This window comes from Bombina bombina, chromosome 6 (assembly GCF_027579735.1).
Source record: "Bombina bombina isolate aBomBom1 chromosome 6, aBomBom1.pri, whole genome shotgun sequence".
Lineage (NCBI taxonomy): Eukaryota > Metazoa > Chordata > Amphibia > Anura > Bombinatoridae > Bombina > Bombina bombina.
Window position 1 is genome coordinate 167,050,541 of NC_069504.1, and position 23,677 is coordinate 167,074,217.

Below are 23,677 nucleotides of genomic sequence, written 5' to 3' on the forward strand. Positions count from 1 at the left end.
ATACTAGCTTTTCAAGAAGCTTTGAGGCAAGAGGTAGTAGGGAAATAGGGCAGTAGTTGGATGGGGAGGTTGGATCGAGAGAAGGTTTTTTGAGGATAAGTGTGACTTATGCATATTTAAGAGATGTGGGAACTATACCAGTGCTGAGGGAGAGGTTGAAGATGTGTGTGAGTATAGGGGTAAGGGTAGAAGAGAGGGAGGGGAGTAGTTGTGAGGGGATTGGGTCAAGGGAACAGGTAGTGAGGTGAGAGAATAATATAAGGGCAGAAACTTCATCCTCTGTAACAGGGGCAAAAGAGCTAAATTTATGGCTCTGTGGGTTTTTGATGATTGTGAGCTTTTGAGGGGATGGGAGACCGGTAGTATGTTGAGAGCTGATTTCATTTCTGATGGAGTCGATTTTGTTGTTGAAGTAGCTGGCAAAATCTTGGGCAGAGAGAAAAGTTGTGGTGGGAGGTGGGGGTGGGCGGAGAAGAGTATTGAATGTGGAGAACAGACGTTTTGGGTTTGAAGAAAGAGTAGAGAAGTAATGTTGCTTATAGAGATTAAGGGCAGAATAGTAAGAGTTCAAGATGAACTTATAGTGAAGAAAGTCAGCAGAACTCTGAGATTTCCTCCAGTGTCTCTCAGCAGTACGGGAACATCTGCGTAGTTACCGTGTTAAAGGAGTATGCCAAGGCTGAGGATGAGTGTTTGTTTTCCGAGCTATGGTAGGTGGGGCCAAGTTATCAAGGACCGATGTAAGGGTGGAGTTATAGTGGCAGATGGATTCATCAGGACAGGAAAAGGAGGGGATGGAAGAGAGAAGAGGTTCAAGAGAGCTAGCGAGCTGTTGCTGATCTAATGACATGATTCTTCTGTGAAGTTTAGTGTGAAGGGTAGAAGGAGGGAGCGTTGTAGGGAGGGAGGTGATGGTACAAGTGAGGAAGTGGTGGTCAGAAAGAGGAAAAGGTGAGTATGTGAAGTTTGAGATAGTGCATCAATAACTGAAAATCAGATCAAGGGAGTGACCACCTTTGTGAGTGGGATAGTCAGTCCATTGTGACAGGCCGAAAGAGGAAGTGAGTTGCAGAAGTTGTTTTGCAGAGGAGACAGAGGGATTATCAACAGGGAGGTTGAAGTCACAGAGAATGAGGGCAGGGGTATCCGAGGAAAGGAAGTAATGTAGCCTGGCGGCAAAGTGATCTAGAAATAAAGTTGCGGAGCCAGTTGAATATGAATGCAACGTGTACAGAGAGGGGAGAGAATAAGCGAATCATGTGTGTTTTGAATGAAGAAAATATGAGGGAAGAGAAGAGATGTATTTGTTGAAAGGTGCAACGAGAGGAAAGTAAAATACCACCACCACCTACTTGTCTATTGTCAGACTTAGGTGTGTGGCTGAAGTGGAGACCCCCATGTGACAGTGCAGCAGAGCAAGCAGTGTCTGAAGGAGAGAGACAGGTTTCTGTGAGAGCCAGATATAAAGAGAGAGTGGGAGATAAAGAAGTCATGGATAGAAGTGAGTTTGTTGCAAACAGAGCGAGAGTTCCATAGTGCACAAGTGAAGGGGGTGGTGGCTTTAGATGCAAGAGGAATAAGATTAAGGTTACCAGAGTTTTGTTTTTGAAGTCTATTGAAGGGCACACATGGGTGTGCAGGGCAGGGAAGTTGTGGGGGACCAGGATTAGGGGAGATGTCGCCAGCAGCTAGTATGAGCAAGAGGGAGAGTGACATGATGAGATGCGGATTTGCAGTAGTGAGACTGTTTTTGTGATGAGTTGCAAGGGGAGAGAGAGTCTTTAGGAATGTGTTAAGTTCATGAATACAAAAGTAAGGTGAGGTTAAGAGAGATGGGCTAATGAGCAATGCAGGTGGTGAGGGGTAAGGAGTAATTGATTAAAGTAGTTTGTTGAACAGACAAAAGGTGGCAAAAAGGGATATTAAGATATTGTGCATTTTTTTACAAAATAGTGTAGAAAACTCAGTATAAAAACAGAACTTGCCTTATCCCTTTTCCAATCCTTGTTCTATTCATGTAAAATTCGTCGTGCCTCACTTATAAATGTTCACTTAAGAGATGTGAACAGATGATCTTACACTATTGCTCTAACCTACATTGCTAGCCCTTGCATTGCTTTCCCCATAGAAGTGTTAAATTTATAGGCCAGAGCATTCAGCTGAATGCCATAAATTAGGTAATGACCTGATCAAAGACAATAGGTTTTGGAGGAGGCTGTGGTTAAACCATTAGTGAAATGATAAATTTAGGAATTAAAACAAGTATTTGCAAGGTTTGAACAGAGGGGCAGCCACACGTCCAAATAGAAGACATCTTCAGCCAGTACCTGAGAATTTGGGACTGGATGTCTCAGAGCCACAGCCGGTGGGATCCCCTGTTTTAAGAGGTGTACCTTACCCTCAGCAAGACCACGGCGGGGATACTTCTTTGCTTCCAGCAGACTCTCAATCACCTTCTTCTGTATCATAGGACAGTCCATGTAAAATTATGTCAAGAGGAAGAGAAACTTCCAGCCCGCTACCGGGATTAGCACTTTAGTTAGAGCAGTGAATGAATGGGCAGAATAATCCCATGGTCACTGTAGACTAGGGTAGTCTACCCCGATGTCCAAGTCAGGATTGTATTTCTTGTTATTCATATATATTCTCTTATAACTTATTTGTTGTATACTAAACAAAACTATTTTTGTATGCTTCTTATATACCTTGTTATTTGTTGTACTCTAAAAAAAAATGCTTTGTCCTTTGAAAAAAGGGAAGATGTGATGAGAGTGGGAGTGTGACATCACCGGATGGGGGCTTGGCATATAGCCGTTATAGTCTATGTCGCACTTACTTAGTTAGATGTGTTGTACAAGCTGTACACGTCTATGCGCTGCAATTAAATAGCGTTGTACCTTCTATGCTGTGTCCTGCATCTCATGACAACTATGAATGTAACTGTACCTTGTAATGTATATTTTACGTGTTTTGTGACACTTTTTTGTTTTTACAAAACAGTAAACCAGAGCTCTGAGGACGTAATAATCATTCTAGCGTAAATCACGATTGCGCTCAAGCGATTGCGTTTACTTTCAACTTTAGCACTCATAAGCTGGCCCAATATGTTGTAAGGTCCAGAGAATATCAGTCAGCACCTGAACCACTTGCACGCCATGTAGGGGTACCACCAAACCCTACTCACAATATAGTAAAAATCCAAGAAGTATGGCAGCAATCAGTGGTTTAACAAATGGTTTTTATTAGGAGCACAGAAAAAGAGCAGCGACGTTTCGGGAGCTTCCTCCCTTTGTCAAGCACTGCTTGACAAAGGGAGGAAGCTCCCGAAACGTCGCTGCTCTTTTTGCTGTGCTCCTAATAAAAACCATTTGTTAAACCACTGATTGCTGCCATACTTCTTGGATTTTTTCCAATATGTTGTAAGGACATATGCTGGGATTCAACAATAAATCTCTATTAGAGCCTAGGAAGATATGAAACCCCCCAAAAATATTTTGTGATTCAGACAGAGCACACCATTTGTAAAAAGTTTACATTTGACTCCTGTTAACAAATTTGCTTAGTTCCCATGATATTCTGCGTTAAAGAGATACATCGGTAGGCGTCTGGAGCATTACATGACAGGAAATAGTGCTGCCATCTACTGGTCTTGCAAATTGATAACATTCTTGCAAAACTGCTGGCATATAGTGCTCCAGAAATGGTCCGGCTCCTAAGCCTACATCCCTGCTTTTGGACAAAAGATACCAAAGAATGAAATTGATAAAAATAAGTAAATTAGAAAGTTGTTTAAAATTGAATGCTCTATCTGAATCATGTTGACTGCACCTTTAAGGTTGATTATCAATTTTACATCAACAATCATGATAGGATAATATTTTTTTACAAAGCAGTAGACATACTAGGTAGTTAAAGGGACATTAAACACTAAATAAATTGTAGATAGTGTGATGAGAGCAGGATGTGATGTCACTAGCTTGTGGGCGGGGCTTAGGTCCGGTGTCTGTGTCGCAGTTAGTTTAGTACAATCAACCTGTCTAGATGTGTATTGCTATGCTCTGTAATAAAATAGAGTTGTACCATCATTGCTGTGTCCTGCATATGTCCTGCATCTCATGACATGGTGTCAGAAGTTCTGGACTGCGCTTCTGTTCCTGATCGATTGCAATGTCAAAGTTTACCCCACCTGAGCCTTTTGACTTTTCTCAGCCTGCAGCTTGGCCCACATGGCGTCAGCGGTTTCAGCGCTTCAGGATTGCATCCAAACTGAACAAGGAGAGTGGTGAAGTACAAGTTAATTCTCTTTTATACTCCATGGGGAAAGATGTAGAGCCAGTGTTCAATGCTTTTACTTTTCAAGAAGGGGAAGAAGTTAACTTTGATATAGTTATGGATAAACTCAGTGCCCACTTTGTGCCCAAAAGAAATGTGATTCATGAGAGAGCTTGTTTTCACAAACGTAATCAGCGTGTGGGAGAATCTGTGGAGTCATTTGTGCGCAGCCTGTATGAATTAGCTGAATTCTGTGAGTTTGGTGTTGCTAAAGAAGAGCAAATCAGAGACAGAATAGTTATTGGAATTGCAGATGCTGAAGTCTCCCTGAAGCTGCAGTTAGAGCCTGATTTAACGTTAGAAGGGGCTATTAGGATGGCCCGCCAGAGTGAACTGGTGAAAAAGCAAAGTGCTGATCTGAGGTCTGAGAGTATTGTGGATGAAGTGCAACAGTCTAGAAAAATTACTAGTGAAAGGCACAGTGTGAGCGGTAGATCAAAAGTACTGGAAAGGCCTAGAAGTGGATGGGCGCAACATGGCCGATGCACACGGTGCTACCGGGCTCATGATCAGAGTGCCATATGCCCGGCCAGAGATAAAAGATGCAGAAAATGTAACAGAATAGGCCATTTTGAAGTGGTGTGTAAAACTGAATACATTAAGGAGATGCAGGTGGACAGTGACCAGGAGGGTCAGGAAGTGTCTTTTGTGGGGTCTGTTGTGGAACGGACAAGCTCAGAGGAAGATTGGAAAGTTACTTTTACTGTAATGGGAGCCAATGTTGATTTTAAGATTGACACAGGAGCTGATATCACTGTAATGTCTTTTGCTGAATTTATGAAACTGCCTCGACAGCCCCAGCTGGCGAAGGTTACGACAAACGTCCATAGTCCTGGTGGCCGCATTGATTGTGTGGGGAAATTTCTCGCCAGCTGTGAGTACAAACAGAGAAAGTTCACCATGTGGGTGCATGTGATCCGAGGTCAGTGTGTTAACAGTTTATTGAGCAGAAAAGCAGCCTGTGATTTGGGCCTCGTGGCCAGAGTGAATGAGGTCTCTGAAGAGATGTTTGGCGAGTTGGGCCTACTGAACTGCAAACCTGTCCGTATAGCACTTAAAAGTGATGCAGTCCCATACAGTATTTCTACTCCTCGTAGAATTCCGTTCCCGCTCATGCCTCAAGTGGAGAAAGAGCTCATGCGCATGAAGTCTATGGGGGTTATTGAAGAGGTTGTTGAAGCAACTGATTGGTGTGCCCCCATTGTTCCAGTTGCAAAGAAAAATGGGAAGGTGCGCATCTGTGTGGACCTGAAAAGGTTGAATGAGGCAGTGAAGAGGGAGAGATTTGTGCTGCCGACGTTGGAAGATATAGCCCCGAAGTTGGCTGGGGCGAAGTTCTTTTCCACATTAGACGCTTCTAGCGGCTTTTGGCAGATCCCCCTGGATCCAAAGTGCCGCAAACTGACTACCTTTATCACTCCGGTAGGTCGGTTCTGCTTCTGCAGACTTCCCTTTGGGATATCCTCCGCTCCTGAGATCTTTCAAAGGGAAATGAGTTCTCTCCTGAGTGGCCACGTGGGCACAGCAGTCGTCATGGACGACATTCTAGTGTATGGGTCTACAGTGGAGGAGCATGATCAGCGTTTGAGTTGTGTGCTGCAGGCTATCAAAGAGTCTGGGCTGAAGCTGAATAAAGAAAAATGTCATTTTAGGAAAACTGAATTATGCTACTTTGGGCATATCATCAACGGGGATGGCATCAAGCCGGACCCCGAGAAAATTCGGGCTATCGAACAGATGAAAAGCCCTTCTGATGTACATGAGCTGAGACAGATATTGGGCCTTGTAAATTACGTGGGCAAGTTTCTTCCAGATTTATCTACAGTTTTGCACCCTATCACAGAGTTGCTTAAGAAAGATGTTGCCTGGGTCTGGGGACCCTCACAAGAAAAAGCGTTCCTGCATGCTAAGTCCCTGCTGGGGTCTGCCCCAGTGCTGGGGTTCTACGACCCTTCAAAAAAGACTGTGGTTAGTGCTGATGCAAGCAGTTATGGGTTGGGGGCTGCACTCCTGCAGCTGAATGACAACAAACTACAGCCCATCGCCTACTGTTCCCGCACACTGACGGCTGCAGAGTCAAAATACGCTCAAATTGAGAAAGAGTGCCTGGCTGCAGTTTGGGCCTGTGAGCGCTTTCAGCGTTATCTAGTGGGTTTGGAGAAATTTAGTCTGGAAACTGACCACAAACCGCTAGTCCCTCTTATCAATTCTTATGACATTGACAAAACACCCTTGAGATGCCAGAGACTTTTAATGAGACTACTCAGGTTCAATGTTCAGGCAGTGCATGTGCCGGGGAAGCAGCTGGTTGTGGCAGATACACTGTCCAGGCTCCCGCTGGCTGCTGCTGAAGAATCCTCCACAGAGTCGGATGTAAAAGTGTATGTTGATTCAGTTCTGGCCTCTAAGTCCATTTCTTCAAGGAAACTGGAAGAGATAAAGAAAGAGACATATTTGGACACAGATCTGCAAGAAGTTATAAAGTACATAAGAGATGGCTGGCCCGAGAGCCGGGCAGCCTGGATGTCTTTAAATGCTTACCAGCCAGAGAGGTCGCAGCTCACGGAGCTGGAGGGGTTGGTGCTGTTCCAAGACCGTATTGTAATTCCTGTCAGCATGAGGAAGGAGATGTTAAACAGGATTCACGATGGCCACTTAGGCATTACAAAGTGCAGAGAAAGAGCAGCTACAGCTGTGTGGTGGCCTGGGATCAGCTCCGACATTGCAAATCACGTGTCTAAATGTGCCTTTTGCCGGGAACGCCGGCCTACTCAGAGAAGGGAGCCCTTAATGTCTACTCCGCTGCCTGCGGGGCCGTGGCAGAAAATAGCTGCTGATTTGTGCGAACTGCACGGGAAAAAGTTTCTTGTTGTTATCGACTACTATTCCAGGTATTTGGAAATAGCACCTCTGAATGATATCACAAGTCAGGCCGTTATCATTCGCCTGAAGAGCCTGTTCGCCCGCTGGGGCATTCCAATGGAGCTGGTGAGTGATAATGGCATGCAGTTCGCTTCTACAGAGTTCAGTGCTTTCAGCAGGGAATATGATTTTGTACATTCCACGTCAAGTCCACATTATCCGCAGGCCAACGGAATGGCTGAAAGGGCAGTTCAAACAACAAAATTAATTCTAAAGCAATCTGAACCGTACCTAGCCCTCTTGTCATACAGGGCGACGCCCATTCAAGCCACCGGGTTTAGCCCGGCACAGCTGATGCTAGGACGCCAGATTCGCACCACTTTACCCTCAGTGGGTGTCTTCAAGCCGCCTGGCCCTGTTCCTCGGGACGACGTCCTTAGGAGGGATGAAGAGGCCAAAAAGGGTTATCGTTTCTTCTACGACAGGAGACATTCTGTCAGGCCTTTACAGGAACTGAAAGCGGGCCAAAGTGTCAGAATTAAACTGGATGATGAGAAGAAATGGAAGACGCCTGCTACGGTAGTGGGCCGCTCTCCAGAGCCAAGGTCTTACACAGTCCTTACAGAGGGAGGGACGGTTACACGCCGTAACCGAAGACATCTTCAGCCTGTACCTGAGAGTCTGGAACCGGATACCTCAGTACCACCGCCGGTGGGATCCCCTGTTCTAAGAGAGGTGCCTTCCCCTCAGCAAGATCATAGCGGGGATATATCTTTGCCTCCAGCAGACTCTTGTTCACCATCTTCTGTATCAGAGGACAGTTCATGCAAAGTTACATCAAGCGGAAGAGTGGTGAAACTTCCGGCCCGATACAGGGACTGACTTTAGCTAGAACAGTGACCGGAAGTATGGGCAGAATAATCCCATGGTCACTGTGGACTAGGGTAGTCTACCCCGATGTCCAAGTCAGGATGTAATTTATTTGTTCATGTTTTCTAATCTATCTGTTTTTATAATGTTCAAAAACAAAATGTTGTTGTATACCCTGTTGGTGTACCTTGTTATTTAATATATGCGAATGTATGCTTTGCCTTTGAAAAAGGGGAAGATGTGATGAGAGCAGGATGTGATGTCACTAGCTTGTGGGCGGGGCTTAGGTCCGGTGTCTGTGTCGCAGTTAGTTTAGTACAATCAACCTGTCTGGATGTGTATTGCTATGCTCTGTAATAAAATAGAGTTGTACCATCATTGCTGTGTCCTGCATATGTCCTGCATCTCATGACAGATAGAATGCTTCATTCAAAGAAAAGATTACACGTGGTTGGATGTTTTAAATTTGAATTAGTTGTTCAAATATTGACAAAATAAGTGTAAAGTTTTAGGGCTAGATTACAAGTGGAGCGCAAACGATTTTGCAAAAGTTTTCGCAATCGTTTGAGCTCCTTTTTAATTGAGCTGATATTACAAGTTGAGTGAATCATTATGCTAGAATCATTACCACGAGAGCTGTGGTTAACTGTTATCCGAAACTAAAAAGTTGCACAAAAACACATCAAAAATAGATTACAAAGTACACTTACATTTACAATAACACTGTCTATAAAAATGATTGTTATAAAATATTGCACACCAAAGTTATAAGGGCTCAAATATATGAGATCTCGGGTGTTAGAAAAAAAAAGCTGCAAAAGGGCTTACCTATGTGGTTTTCCATATATTCTGCCTCATTTACAAGCGGATGAAACCTCAGCTGATGTCACGTAGACAGCAGACAAATGGGATCGACCCTATTGTCCCTGGCGGCAGCTGGTTGGAAGGGCAGGAGGAGGAGATTGTAGAACAAAATGTTTTGGTTACAGAAGGTGCCCGCATTAGTTTCTAGCGTGTCATGTGCAGTCTTTAGACTTAACCTCAGCATGCACTTTATCAGGATGCAAAGTATACAGACACATCGGGCTTCTGTTGTTTTATGATTTATAGCATGAAGATGGTCGTACAGATATTACTTTCAATTGGACAAGCAGTGGGCAATAATAATGGCAATAATATTAGCATTTTTATTCTCAGATTATTATCAGATAACTGAAGCTGCAGTCGTTACAGGCGAGATCATAACCAGCTCACACAAGTAGCAGCAGCTGAATTAACTTTCTAGTTGTGGCTTGCTTATATGAGCACAGTTATCCTGCCTACTGTCTGTAGACCTGACTGTACTCATATAAGACACAACTAATAAAAAGTTAATACAGCAAGGCCTGGATTAAGGGGCCGGTTGCCTTACCCCACCTTGCACAGCCACTCTAATGTTTCAAAGTAGCCCGGTCCTGAGCCCAACTGCTGCCTTCATAATGCCTCCAATAATTAGGCAGTTATCCACGGTTTCTTTCAGTTCCAGACTACATACACATGTGCTAATTCAACCCACCTGGGTGTATTCAAGTGTTTTTCAAGCCCTGGTGAACATTTGCTTTGGAAATACCATGAAAAAAGAAAGAAGTCACATTACACCCTGAGCAAAAAATATAATGGCTAAAAAAGGCCTAAAACTTGGGGGAGTGCAGCAGAATTTTGAGTGCCTAGGGCAGCACAAAACCTAAGTACACCACTAATATATATATATATATATATATGTGTGTGTTTAGATATCTTTTTAATGAATTATTATTAATATGCATGTGCATTATGAAGATTCAGAAGGAAACATATGTTGAATATGGCGGCTGCAAGTGCCATTCGGTTATTTTTGGATTTCTTTATGTGAAAGGGCAACACACTAATATCACAGATCCTAGTGTGTTGTACTTTCACAAAAAGAAATCCGGGTCTGAAAATAACCAAATGCCACTTGCGGCTGCCATCTTTGGCATTTATTTCCTTCAGAATGCCTAATTATTAATTAACTAAGCTGAATCAGTACTAAGCCCCCTAAGGGAATAAAAGAGGAAATGAATACCCTTAATATTTTTCTTTAACTCCATAATGACCGCCGGTGTACAGGGTACGTCAGCGGTCATTAAGAGGCCCTCTTATCTGGCCTTGTTTATAGCGCAGGTCTTGCCGTTGTTGGCAAGATCGAGTTATATCTACAAGCCACTAGGAATCTCTATTAAAAAATACTTAGAACATATTCTGCTATGTGCAGAACATTGGAATGTGAAATATTTACACTAAATACATAGTATAACAATAAAATATGAATATTGCATAAATATGCTTTTACATGTTTTCATCTACTTAAAATGAAGGTCAATTTTGATGAATTAGTGCCCGGTTTTTAATAATCCTATTAAAAACAAGGGCACTTTAATTCATCAAAATTGACATTTCACTGTTTTCTTCAAAAACTTACCTTTTAATCCTAGCAGCTGCTCCAGCACTTCCTCTGCCCGTTGCAAGCCCTCTTCGCAGGTTCCAAAATGATGAATCTGGCTTCCTCCAATCACGGCATTGCATCAGGCCAAGATTCCCCCGGGGGAGGGAGCCGTGATTGAAGGAAGCCGGATTCGTAATTTCTGACGTCTCCATAGGCTTCCGACGGCCGGGGGAATCGCTGTCAATTTTGATTAATTAAAGTGCCCTTGTTTTTAATAGGATTATTAAAAACCGGGCACTAATTCATCAAAATTGATCTTCACTTTAACTGCAAAGGGCTCCAATGCACTTATATATATGTCTATATATGTGAACATATGTATTTATGTGTTTATATGTGTATATATGTCTGTAAATACATATATACACATATAAATACATATGTATACATATATAGACACACACACACACACATATATATATATATATATATATATATATATATATATATATATATATATATATATATATATATATGTATATATACATACACATATACATACATAAACATCTTTAGATATGTATGTATCTCAATGTTAAATCCATTTGCCTGCCATTTTTTTCTATAACACCTGAGACCTCAAATCTTTGAGCCCTTATAACTTTTGTGTGCAATATTTTTTTAATAACTTTTATTAGATAGTGTTATTATGAGTGTAACTATACTTAATAATGTATTTTTTATGTGTTTTATGCAACATTTTAGTTTCTCAAAAAAGTTAACCATAGCTCTGAAGTGTGGTAATCATTCTAGCGAAATTCACTTTTGTGCTTAAGTGATCGCGTTTGCTATCAACTCGTAATACCAGTGGTAAGCCCGCGATAAACCCCTTATCCCTTGTGCGCAAATGTTTGTGCTCCACTCGTTTTCTGGCCCTTAGTGCTTTATAAGTGTTTAAGGTTGTTAAAAGCATTTTATCAAATATGCTAGCATAGGATGCTCCAGATACTAGCATGCACTGTTCCTTTCTTGTAATCCTCTTTAACAAAGGATAGAAAGAGAAAAAGTAAATTTGATTGATTTGATAATATAGGTAAATTGGAAAAATAAATGTTTTAAATAGTATGTATGCTCTTGAAAGAAGAATTTTGAGTTTCACATCCTTTTTATTATCAAAATGATTAGTTTTATAAAAAAATAATCCTTCAATCAAATCCTCTATATTGTAAATAAGATATACTGTATATTCTAAGGAGTATAAAGCTTGGTTACTAGTCAAATAAAAAAAAAAAAAATGATTACAAATCTGGTGAGATCAAAAACTATTTGCCTAGAATGGTACTCATAAGTGATGTATAAAACATATATTAACTGTAATATTTTAATGCCACTAAACAACACAAGTGACAGCGGTTTGGAAGAGGATATTATTCTTAAGGTGGACTAATGGCAAATATATCTATTACAGAGATGCCAAAGAATATTAACATACTAATATAGATATTATAAAAAAAATATATCTACAAACAGTAAATGTGTAAATGACCAAGATAACCCACTGTATATAACTATTCACCAAAAAGGGAAATTTGTGGAAATACTTTAAAAGGATAATAAAGTGCAAAACAAAATGCTCTAAGCGGACGAGATAAGGAGCCACGGTCTTAAGACCGCTGCTTCTTAACTCCTGTTTCCGGCGAGCATGAAACAAGGGGAACAGGGGCCATGGCCTATTCGGCCCTTGTTAAATTGGCCCCTAAGTGTTAAAGGGATAGTAACCCCAAATGTTTTCTTTCTTGATTCAGATAGAGCATGCAATTTTAAGCAACTTTCTAATTTACTCCTATTATAATTTTTTTCTTTGTTCTCTTGCTATCTTTATTTGAAAAGGCAGGAATGAAAGTTTTTGAGCCAACCAATTCTTTTCAGTACCCTGGATAGGGCTTGCTGATTGGTGCCTGCATTTAGCCATCCAATCAGAAAGCACAACCCAGGTTCTCAACCTAAAATGGGCCGGCTCCAAAGATTTTATTCCTGCTATTTCAAATAAAGATAGCAAGAGAACAAATAAAAATTAATAATAGAAGTAAATTAGAAAGCTGCTTAAAATTGCATGCTCTATCCAAATCATGAAAGAAAAAAAAAATGGGTTTAGTGTCCCTTTAAAGCATTGTATTAATGCACAGTTGCTTGTATTGCATATAGCTATGTGTTTTACCACTGCAAATGGATAATACATCTAGTTAAATCAGCTCTAGACAGAGTAAAGCACTACTACTATGACCTAGCTGATTACATCTGATGAGCTAATGGCAAGAGCCATATTATGGTTACATGATTATTTTTTTTGTAAATGTATATTTTTATAAAATGAATGAAAATATGTTAATAAATCTTTGGGATAACTAAAATAGCATATGCAATTGCCAATAGTCCACCTTAAGAAGAAAAAAGGAGGCGTTTCCTCTATTCCAAACAGCTCTTACTTTCATTGTTGTGGGAGACCATAAATTCTGCTTTACACTGACCAATCTGTTTGGGGGCTAATCAAATATTACAGTTAATGAGTTATGTTATATGCAACACTTATGAGTATCATTTTAAGATACTGTTTTTTTGTTTGTTTGTTTTTTAAATCTCTCCACATTTGTCATACAATATAACTGATTTTTTGTTATGTTTTTATGTGTTCAGTTATTGGTGTTTTAAAAGAACATCCATTTATACACTTATAATATTTATGAGTTTTAGTAAGAATATATTGTTACTTATAATATTGGGGATTTGATTGGATGATCTTTTTCTAATGAAATAGTTTCATTAGGTAACACATACAGTTCTCTGCCTATAACTGAGGAAGTGGTGTGACCTGAAACCGGTTGTGTGAAGTGTGACCTTTTAGTCTGGACAGACTCTGCTGTGTTGTAGCTGCTTTTTTGCTGATATTCTTGGAATGTTATAGATCAAATATTCCATTTGTTTCTATTAGATTGTTTGTGTAATTAATTGTGTTTATTTGTTCAGTAAAGAGTGAACAGCTTATGAAATACTTTTGTGTGGAATTTATATTTCTATATATTATTTATTGTCATTCTTTAGTGCACTGCTCACTGTTAATGAGTTCTGAAGGGTTAAAATCCTGTGGACTTCACCACACCCCGCCTCCACTCCCACCCCAGCTTCCCTATCACAGCACTAACACTGACTTTAGTGCTGGCTGCAGCTTTCCCAGGCTGTAGACAAGTGAATAGGAAGAACTACCTCTGCAACAAGTGCACTCATTTTCTTACAGAAACGCTTTGGGTATAAGTTGTGGGGGCTTCTGGATCTTTTCCTGTTGAATGTTCCAATCTACTTGTAGTTAACATTTGGATTTAGGAACTAAGTGGTGTAAACTCAACGTGTCAGAAGAAGAGGTGTGCTGGTACTTACACACAGGCATCTGAAACCGAAAGGGGAAGTGACTGAGTTTACAGGACTCCCTGGAAGGATGTTAGATCCGTCTTCCAGTGAGGAAGAATCCGAGGAGTTGCTGGAAGATGAGAGAGGGGATGTGTTGGTGGTGGTCTCGGGCAGTGGGGCTACCCCTTCTCAGCGATCTCTGCATGCTCCCCCCAGGGACTGCGGTGCCAGGTCGACCCTTGCCAGGCCAGCCAGCCCCAGTCCCTCTGTGGTCAGTGAAGGTAGAGAGGAACAGGAGAGGCTGCAGAAGGAAGAGAGGGAGAGGAGAAGCAGGCTGCAGTTGTATGTGTTTGTAATGAGGTGCATCGCTTACCCATTTAATGCCAAGCAACCCACTGACATGGCCAGGAGGCAGCAAAAGGTAACTGACATCTATGCAACAGGTGTCACTTGAATTATTCCTTTAACTATTTAATCTCAAAATAGTTTATTCCGCAGGCTATTTAGTACTATACATTATTTAGGTGCACCTGTTCCTGACATGCTTTAAGTTTTGTTGCCATGTATAATGCACAGTGACACCAGGCTGTTGTGTAAGCTATTTTAAGAGGTGGCACCCTGTGTTAAAAAAAAATGTCACTGCAAATGTCTGAATGTGTAGGCTATACACAGAACAGGTTTTATACCTATTTTATGCATGTATTTGTTTTATGCTAATTCGTTAGTCCAGTTATGTATTCATGCTGCTTTATATCAGATTCCATTGTATGAACTCTTAATAAAAAATGATTGGTTGCCAGAGAGACCTGCAACAGTAAGTAAGTAGTCCAGCAGTACACTGCAAAGAGTTAATAATATCTGATCTGTAACTACTGTATTGATACAATACCTATATAACACGCATGAGCCAACTGTATAAAATAATAATGCATTTTATAGATTACAATGACTATGGCACATGACAGACAGGTAGAAATGTGTATTTGTTGAAATGACATTTGTTTCAGCTGTGTTTGTCATGTACACAATTAATAATTAGAGCTGTATGTCATGGTCAGCAGCAGGTAGGAGGAGGTTGTTATTCTAAGCGTGTGAAAGCAAACACACTGCTCTCTGCCTGGCTTTTCAAGATAGATCCAAGTCAAGCTGCTAGAGGGAACGTTGTAGTTGGCTAACTTATGCTGGGGAATACGAGCCTCTTTAAAATAGTGCTTCAACGTTTTTATCTTTATATTGATTTGTGGCCACCTTGGTTACTTTTCCTAATTCCACTGATTACCCAAAGACCCATTTTATGTAATAAAGTAAAAATATATGTTTATACTTTAAAGAAAAACATGAACTATAACTATAAAACGTATGTTATTTAAATGGACACTGAACCCAAATTTTTTTTCTTTTGTGATTTCTTTTGCTCTCTTGCTATCTTTATTTGAAAAAGAAGGCATCTAAGCTATGTTTTAGTTCAGGACCCTGGATAGCACTTGTTTATTGGTATGATAAATTAATCCACCAATCAGCAAGAACAACCCAGGTTGTTCACCAAAAAAATTACATTCTTGCTTTTCAAATAAAGATACTAAGAGAATGAAGAAAGTAAATTAGAAAGCTGCTTAAAATTGCATGCTCTATCTGAATCACGAAAGGAAAAAAAAATTGGGTTCAGTGTTCCTTTAAATAATATACAAATTATTCTGGAGATCTAACTGTGATCAATTTAAATATAATACACACAAACGCAATCCAACATATCCAATTCTAACATACTACATTTACACTAATCCATTCACCTTCCTGCCTTATTTCCAGTAAAACCCTTAGCTGTTAGCAGTGACACACTAAAGTGTTTAATCACCCTGTGTGACAATCAATTCTCCAAAGTAATAAGATCTCATTAACTGTGTGGAGAATACAGAGTAATGTAACTATTTTGATCACTGCCTGATTTCAGACATTCTCTATGTGTATATCATTCAAATTTGTACTGTCAGTCATTAAACAAATACATGAAATGACTCACTTTGGCATGCAAGTACAAACAATTTTGTCAATGTGAAATTAAAACCAAATAATCTTAAAATTAGATCCAGCTACAGGTTTTCTGATCTGAATTGCATGAAAGCAACTTATGTGGCACTTTCCTAATGGGCTCAGGGATGCCACTTATTAGTGATACATATGTTTGATTCTTGGGGCTCTTGATTGACAGCCATGAGTGACATTATATTGCCTGAGGAGGGGAACAAGATAGGTTTATCATAGCTTTGGGGCATAAAACATTTTTTCACTGCACCTCTGTATGTCTATATGCAACTAGTAAAAAACAAAGTAATGTTGTATAGTGGTTTAACACATTTTTATGTTTACAATTGGCTTTCTGCTTTCAGAATACTGATTTTTACATTCATCATGGCCACTATACAGCAGTATTTCAGAAACTATTCCTAAGAGGGTTTAAGTAAAATCAATACATGTGAAAGTGTTTAAATTGCAAATGGAGCATTCCGCATTGATCCCAAAAACAGAGGCATGGTTTGTGTCTCTGAGGAAATTGATACGTTAAAGAGAAATGTAGTGCTCTACACTGAATACCTTTTAAAGGGACAGTCTACTCCAGAGTTTTTATTGTTTAAAAAGATAGATAATTCCTTTTATAACCCAGTACCCAGTTTTGCATAATTAACTGCGTTCATGCAAAAAAAAAAGTTATCTTTAATGAATGTGTATGAAAATATTTGTTTGCATTTATTGTCTATCTTGTGATGAGATTGGTCTCTTGTTTGCAATGGACAGTAAAGGGATGTGAAGTTCAGACAGAGCTTGCAATTTTAAGAGAGTTCTCAATTTTGCTGCTAGGATCACATTTACTTCACTCTCTTGGCTTCCCTTGTTGAAAAGCATACTAGGTTCAGGGGCAGTAGTGCACTACTGGGAGCTAGCTGGTAATTGGTAGATACACAAATATTCCTCTTGGCATTGGATCACAAGGTGTTTTCAGCTAGCTCTCAGTATTGCTCTGGAACTGACTTTAATACATACGGCTAGATTTAGAGTTCTGCGGCCAAAGGTGTGCGTTAGACCCTTTAATGACTGACTCCAAATACCAGCGGGCGGTAAAAACCAGCGTTAGGAGCCTCTAACGCTGGTTTTGACGGCTACCGCCAAACTCTAAATCTAGCCGATAGTTATTTGCAAGAAACAGTGTACAGTAATTAGAAAATACACATTAGAGCATTTTTTTTTTGTTTTTATGTTCCATTAATATAATGATATAATACAAATCACTTTTATTACCATATAAAATCCTCTCCTCACTTGGACATTATGTAGGGTGTTATTGATGGATTTTGATTAATTGTTTGCCCCAGAACTAATTCCCATATTGAATCAGTTGACGCTTCTTCTATATTATATCAATCAAATACCTGCTACAGCAATTTCCTCTGAAAGCCTTAAAAGTTAATTTTTAATCCGCCTATTTCTCATTTCCAATTCCAGGGCAGACACAGTTTAAATCATGTTACAGGGCCACATACCCTCCCTGCTTTTCTTTTGTCTAGTTTGTGTGGTGTGTGCTGTGACACCTATATTATTTGACAGATATTCTTTGGTGGGTCAGCATTGATTCTTTTATTAATAATAATAATAATAATACTAAAAGGAAATAATCATTACAGCCTACAGACAGATCATATGGGATCATTCCCGCTGTAAACCCACCTCCCTTGTTTGTTGCGGAGTAGTGTAAATGGGGGGGGAGCTGTCAGTCTTTCTTCATATACAGAATGATTGTAACTTGGAGGTATTCAAACATTTTCTGACAGGTGCTTTTTTTCCTCACAGGGTGAGCAAGTTTAGACAAACCACTAAAACAACTAATGAAAAAAAAAATACTGCACTTCTTAAACAATCTGAAAAGAGGAAAGCTTTCAAGAAGAATTTGCCATTCTTTTCTGGAAATATTGTGCAGCAAAGTGCCTGTGTTATTAGACAAAGGCATACAAAGTGCTGCCCTACAAAAGTGCACATTTGCTATCTAAGAGGAATATTGTCATTTGAAGATCTTACATAATACAAATAATTTCTAACTGTATAAAGAAAAGCTGTATGTAAAATGAAAACAAAAAACAACCACTAAAGTGGACTGTACTCTCAAACCGGATTGGGTACAGCTACAAAGTTCTGGCAAAATTCACAGCTCTGGGTGCACTGCTCACCAGACAGTCACAGTTACTCAGGCAGCTAACACCAGACAGGCCTGGATGCACATCGTAATAGGAAAAAGAAACAATTTTTTTCATTGCAAAATACAGACTACCCAGCACTCAGTTGCACACAACTAGGCTAAAAGCAAATAATGAAAAGTTAGTTACAGCATTTGGCCAAATCGTAATAGGCCAATGAACCCCTTTGAAGGGACATGAAACCCCAACATTTTCTTTCATGATTTAGATAGAGCTTACATTTTTTAAACCATTTTCTAATTTACTTCTTTTATCTAATTTGCTTCATTTTCTTGGTATCCTTTGTTGAAAAGTATATCTAGATAGGCTCAGGAGCTGAAAGCTAGCTGCTGATTGGTGTCTGCACATGTATGCCTCTTGTGATTGGTTTACCGATGTGTTCAGCTAGTTTCCAGTAGTGCATTGCTGCTCCTTCAAGAAAGAATACCAATAGAATAAAGCAAAATGTATAATAGAAGTAAAATAGAAAAATGTTTACAATTGTATGCGTTATCTAAATCATGAAAGAACATTTTGGTTTTCATGTTCCTTTTAAAGGACCAGTCAACACAGTAGATTTGCATAATCAACAAATGCAAGATAACAAGACAATGCAATACTTAGTCTGGACTTTAAATGAGTAGTAGATTTTTATTCTGACAATTTTAAAAGTTATGTTTTTTTCCACTCCCCCTGTACCATGTGACAGCCATCAGCCATTCACAAATGCATACACACTTATTCTTGCACATGCTCAGTAGGAGCTGGTGACTCAAAAAGATTAAATATAAAAAGACTGTGCACATTTAGTTAATGGAAGTAAATTGGAAAGTTGTTTAAAATGGCATGCTCTATCTGAATAATGAAAGTTTAATTTTGATTGAGTGTTCCTTTAAGATCCCTAACTTACATCCAAACATGCTAGCGCTTCACCAAACACACATATAGAAACCTGCTATTTGAAAGAGTAGAGGGTCAGGGAAAAGTGTGGGAGGGGAACACATTGAACAGACTTAGGGCCTATCTATCAAGCTCCGAAAGGAGCTTGATGGCCCCTGTTTCTGGCGAGTTTTCAGACTCGCCAGAAACAGCAGTTATGAAGCAGCGGTCTAAAGACCGCTGCTCCATAACCCTGTCCGCCTGCTCTGAGCAGGAATTGACACCGCTCTGCTGGCGGCCGATTGGCCGCGAGTCTGCAGGGGGCGGCGTTGCACCAGCAGCTCTTGTGAGCTGCTGGTGCAATGTTAATGCGGAGAGCGTATTGCTCTCCGCATTCAGCAATGTCTTGCGGACCTGATGCGCACTGTCGGATCAGGTCCGCAAGACATTTCTTAAATATGCCTCTTTGTGTTTACCAATCAGCTCTTTGACTATAAAATAGCTGCTTTATTTAGGTTTATTAATTTGAAAAACGTGCGTAAACTGTCCTGTAGGGCTTCTTCTAGCTGAAATAAAATTACTAAATGAATACACGGAAATAGGTCCTTCATAAGCTTGTTAAAAAATAATATAAAAATAAAAGAATTGTTTTAAAAAAAATGTTGTAGCTAACTAGAAAAAGGTCCCAGGTCTCTCTCTGAAAAACAAATGACATCATTTGGCTAATGAACATATTTATTGGAGTGTTACAATAGATCTCCCGTTGGCAGGCTGTCCCTGTAGGGGTCCTAGGTCTTCTTGATTAAAGGTCATTGTAGTCGCGTTTGTTTCATCTAAAAGAGAGACTTTTAAATTGTATTAACAATAAATAGTTTTGCAAAATTAAAACATAGTAGCTTAAAATGGCTCAGTATTATTTTGCTTTTTGAAAAACTTCCTGCCCTAAACATTTCCTTTCAGTTGTCCAGTAGAGCAGAAGCAGTTTCCATCATCGGCCAACAAGCCAGGTTATCATTATAGCTGAACCAGTGCACAGGTGAAGTAATCAGCTGATGGGTAACCATGGTTACTAACCTGCTCTCACCCATCAGCTGATTATTTCACTGGTTCAGCTATAATGAAAACCTGGCCTGTTAGGATCACGGTTGAGAAACGCTGCTATAGGGCATACATTAACTATGTGTTTAACCCATTTGCAGTGGTTAAACACATAGTTGTATGCAAGCAACATTGCAATTATAAAGCACCTCTTTTTGAGTGTCTCTTTAAACAAGATGTCTACTTGGATTGTTTCAGGATGTCGTGTACTCAGATGTAGTATAAGGCCACTGATTGTGCAAGACACCGATAAGTTGCTTTCGATTATATGGCCTTCCACTTTGAAGCACACAAATATGACTTACAAGTAAATTAGACTAACTTTAGGAGACCAACAGAAACTCAAGGAACCACTGAATTATCTAATTGAAATATTACATTTATTTAAAGACGTTTCTCCTGTTAAGTGTGGTCAGTCCACGGGTCATCATTACTTCTGGGATATTAACTCCTCCCCAACAGGAAGTGCAAGAGGATTCATCCAGCAGAGCTGCTATATAGCTCCTCCCCTCTACGTCATTCTCTTGCACCCAACTAATAGATAGGATGTGTGAGAGGACTGTGGTGATTATACTTAGTTTTATACCTTCAATCAAAAGTTTGTTATTTTATAACAGCACCGGAGTGTGTTGTTCCTTCTCTGGTAGAGTTTGAAGAAGAATCTACCTGAGTTTTTTGTATGATTTTAGCCGGCGTAGTTAAGATCATATTGCTGTTCTCGGCCATCTGAGGAGAGGTAAACTTCAGATCAGGGGACAGCGGGCAGGTTAATCTGCAAAGAGGTATGTAGCAGCTTATTATTTTCTGACAATGGAATTTGACTGAGAAAATTCTGCCATACCGATTTAATGTAATCTAACAGCCTTAAATGCAGTAGTAGCAACTGGTATCAGGCTGTCATGTATGTATATTTTACACTTCAGTATTCTGGGGAATGGCACTTCACTGGGATAATAATGTATGCATAAGACTTTAGCCTAATTTGCAGTGACTAGCAACAGGCTTTCTAATGTCATTTCATTTATTTGATGTTAAACGTTTTTGCTGGCTTGTTAAATCGTTTAATTTTCTGAGGTACTGGGTGAAAAAATGTTTTGGGCACTGTTTTTTTCCACTTGGCAGTCGTTTTATTTAATTTAAGACAGTTTACTGATCTCCCTCACTGTTGTGTGTGAGGGGGAGGGGCCTATTTTGGCGCTTTTGCTACGCATCAAAAAATTCAGTCAGAAGTCTCTTGTCTTCCCTGCATGATCCGGTTCGTCTCTACAGAGCTCAGGGGTCTTCAAAACTTATTTTGAGGGAGGTAATCACTCACAGCAGAGCTGTGAGGTTGTAGCTGACTGTAATAAAAAACGTTTATTTCTGTACTTTTTTTCTGCTATCAGGGTTAGTTATCCATTGCTAATGGGGGCAATCCTTTGCTAAATTTGTGTATTTACCGTAAAAGATTGATGTTATAGTTAGTTCTCAACTGTCATAACCTTTTTCTGTGTTTCTTAAAGGCACAGTACGTTTTCATATTATTTGTAAATTACTTTGAAAAGTATTTCCAAGTGGCTAGTTTAATTGCTAGTGTGTTAAACATGTCTGACTCAGAGGAATATCTCTGTGCTATATGTTCTAAAGCCAAAGTGGAGCCCAATAGAAATTTATATACTAACTGTATTGATGCTACTTTAAATAAAAGTCAATCTGTACAAATTGAACACATTTCACCACACAACGAGGGGAGAGTTATGCCGACTAACTCGCCTCACGTGTCAGTACCTGCATCTCCCGCTCGGGAGGTGCGTGATATTGCAGCGCCGAGTACATCAGGGCGGCCATTACAAATCACATTACAGGATATGGCTAATGTTATGACTGAAGTTTTGGCTAAATTACCAGAACTAAGAGGTAAGCGTGATCACTCTGGGGTGAGAACAGAGTGCGCTGTTGATAATAGGGCCATGTCTGATACTGCGTCACAGTATGCTGAACATGAGGACGGAGAGCTTCAATCAGCAGGTGACGGTTCTGATCCCAATAGAATGGATTCAGACATTTCTAATTTTAAGTTTAAACTCGAAAACCTCCGTGTACTGTTAGGGGAGGTTTTAGCAGCTCTAAATGATTGTAACACCGTTGCAATCCCAGAGAAATTATGTAGGCTGGATAGATACTATGCGGTACTGACGTATTTCCTATACCTAAGAGGCTTACAGAGATAATTGCTAAGGAGTGGGATAGGGCCGGTGTACCCTTTCCCCCCCCTCCTGTGTTTAGAAAAATGTTTCCAATAGACGCCACCACACGGGACTTATGGCAGACGGTCCCTAAGGTGGAGGGAGCGGTTTCTACTCTGGCTAAGCGTACCACTATCCCGGTGGAGGATAGCTGTGCCTTTTCAGATCCAATGGATAAAAAATTAGAGGGTTACCTTAAGAAAATGTTTGTTCAACAAGGTTTTATATTGCAACCCCTTGCATGTATTGTGTCTGTCACGGCCGCGGCCGCTTTTTGGTCCGAGTCCCTGGAAGAGACTCTTGACTCAATAACTATAGATGAGATTTCAAACAAGCTTAAGACACTTAAGCTAGCTAATTCATTTATTTCGGATGCCGTAGTACATTTAACTAAACTTACGGCCAAGAATTCCGGATTCGCCATTCAGGCACGCAGAGCACTGTGGCTAAAATCCTGGTCAGCTGACGTTACTTCTAAATCTAAATTACTTAACATACCTTTCAAAGGGCAGACCTTATTCGGGCCCGGGTTGAAAGAAATTATCGCTGACATTACAGGAGGTAAGGGCCATGCCCTGCCTCAAGACAAAGCCAAACCTAAGGCTAGACAGTCTAATTTTCGTTCCTTTCGGAATTTCAAAGCAGGAGCAGCATCAACTTCCTCTGCACCAAAACAGGAAGGAGCTGTTGCTCGCTACAGACAAGGCTGGAGACCTAACCAGTCCTGGAACAAGGGCAAGCAGGCCAGGAAACCTGCTGCTGCCCCTAAGACAGCATGAATTGAGGGCCCCCGATCTGGGAACGGATCTAGTGGGGGGCAGATTTTCTCTCTTCGCCCAGGCTTGGGCAAGAGATGTCCAGGATCCCTGGGCGTTAGAGATCATATCTCAGGGATACCTTCTGGACTTCAAATCCTCTCCCCCAAAAGGGAGATTTCATCTGTCAAGGTTGTCAACAAACCAAATAAAGAAAGAGGCGTTTCTACGCTGTGTACAAGATCTTTTACTAATGGGAGTTATCCATCCGGTTCCGCGATCGGAACAAGGACAAGGGTTTTACTCAAATCTGTTTGTGGTTCCCAAAAAAGAGGGAACTTTCAGGCCAATCCTGGATTTAAAAATCCTAAACAAATTCCTAAGAGTTCCATCGTTCAAAATGGAAACTATTCGGACAATCTTACCCATGATCCAAAAGGGTCAGTACATGACCACTGTGGATTTAAAGGATGCTTACCTTCACATACCGATTCACAAAGATCATTACCGGTATCTAAGGTTTGCCTTCCTAGACAGGCATTACCAGTTTGTAGCTCTTCCATTCGGATTGGCTACGGCTCCAAGAAT

At 40.2% G+C, this 23,677-nt stretch overlaps 1 protein-coding gene across 3 annotated transcripts in view; it reads left to right on the forward strand.

Moving 5' to 3' along the window:
* The first annotated feature begins 13,714 nt into the window (after positions 1–13,714).
* The window catches only part of CADPS2 (calcium dependent secretion activator 2), a 1,413,577-nt gene continuing 1,403,614 nt past the window's right edge, over positions 13,715–23,677 (forward strand). For all 3 annotated transcript variants that reach the window (XM_053716670.1, XM_053716668.1, XM_053716669.1), the window contains exon 1: positions 13,715–14,330. In XM_053716670.1, coding sequence (XP_053572645.1) covers positions 13,998–14,330 — 333 coding nt within the window. In that variant the 5' untranslated portion in view covers positions 13,715–13,997. The remainder of the gene's footprint in view (positions 14,331–23,677) is intronic.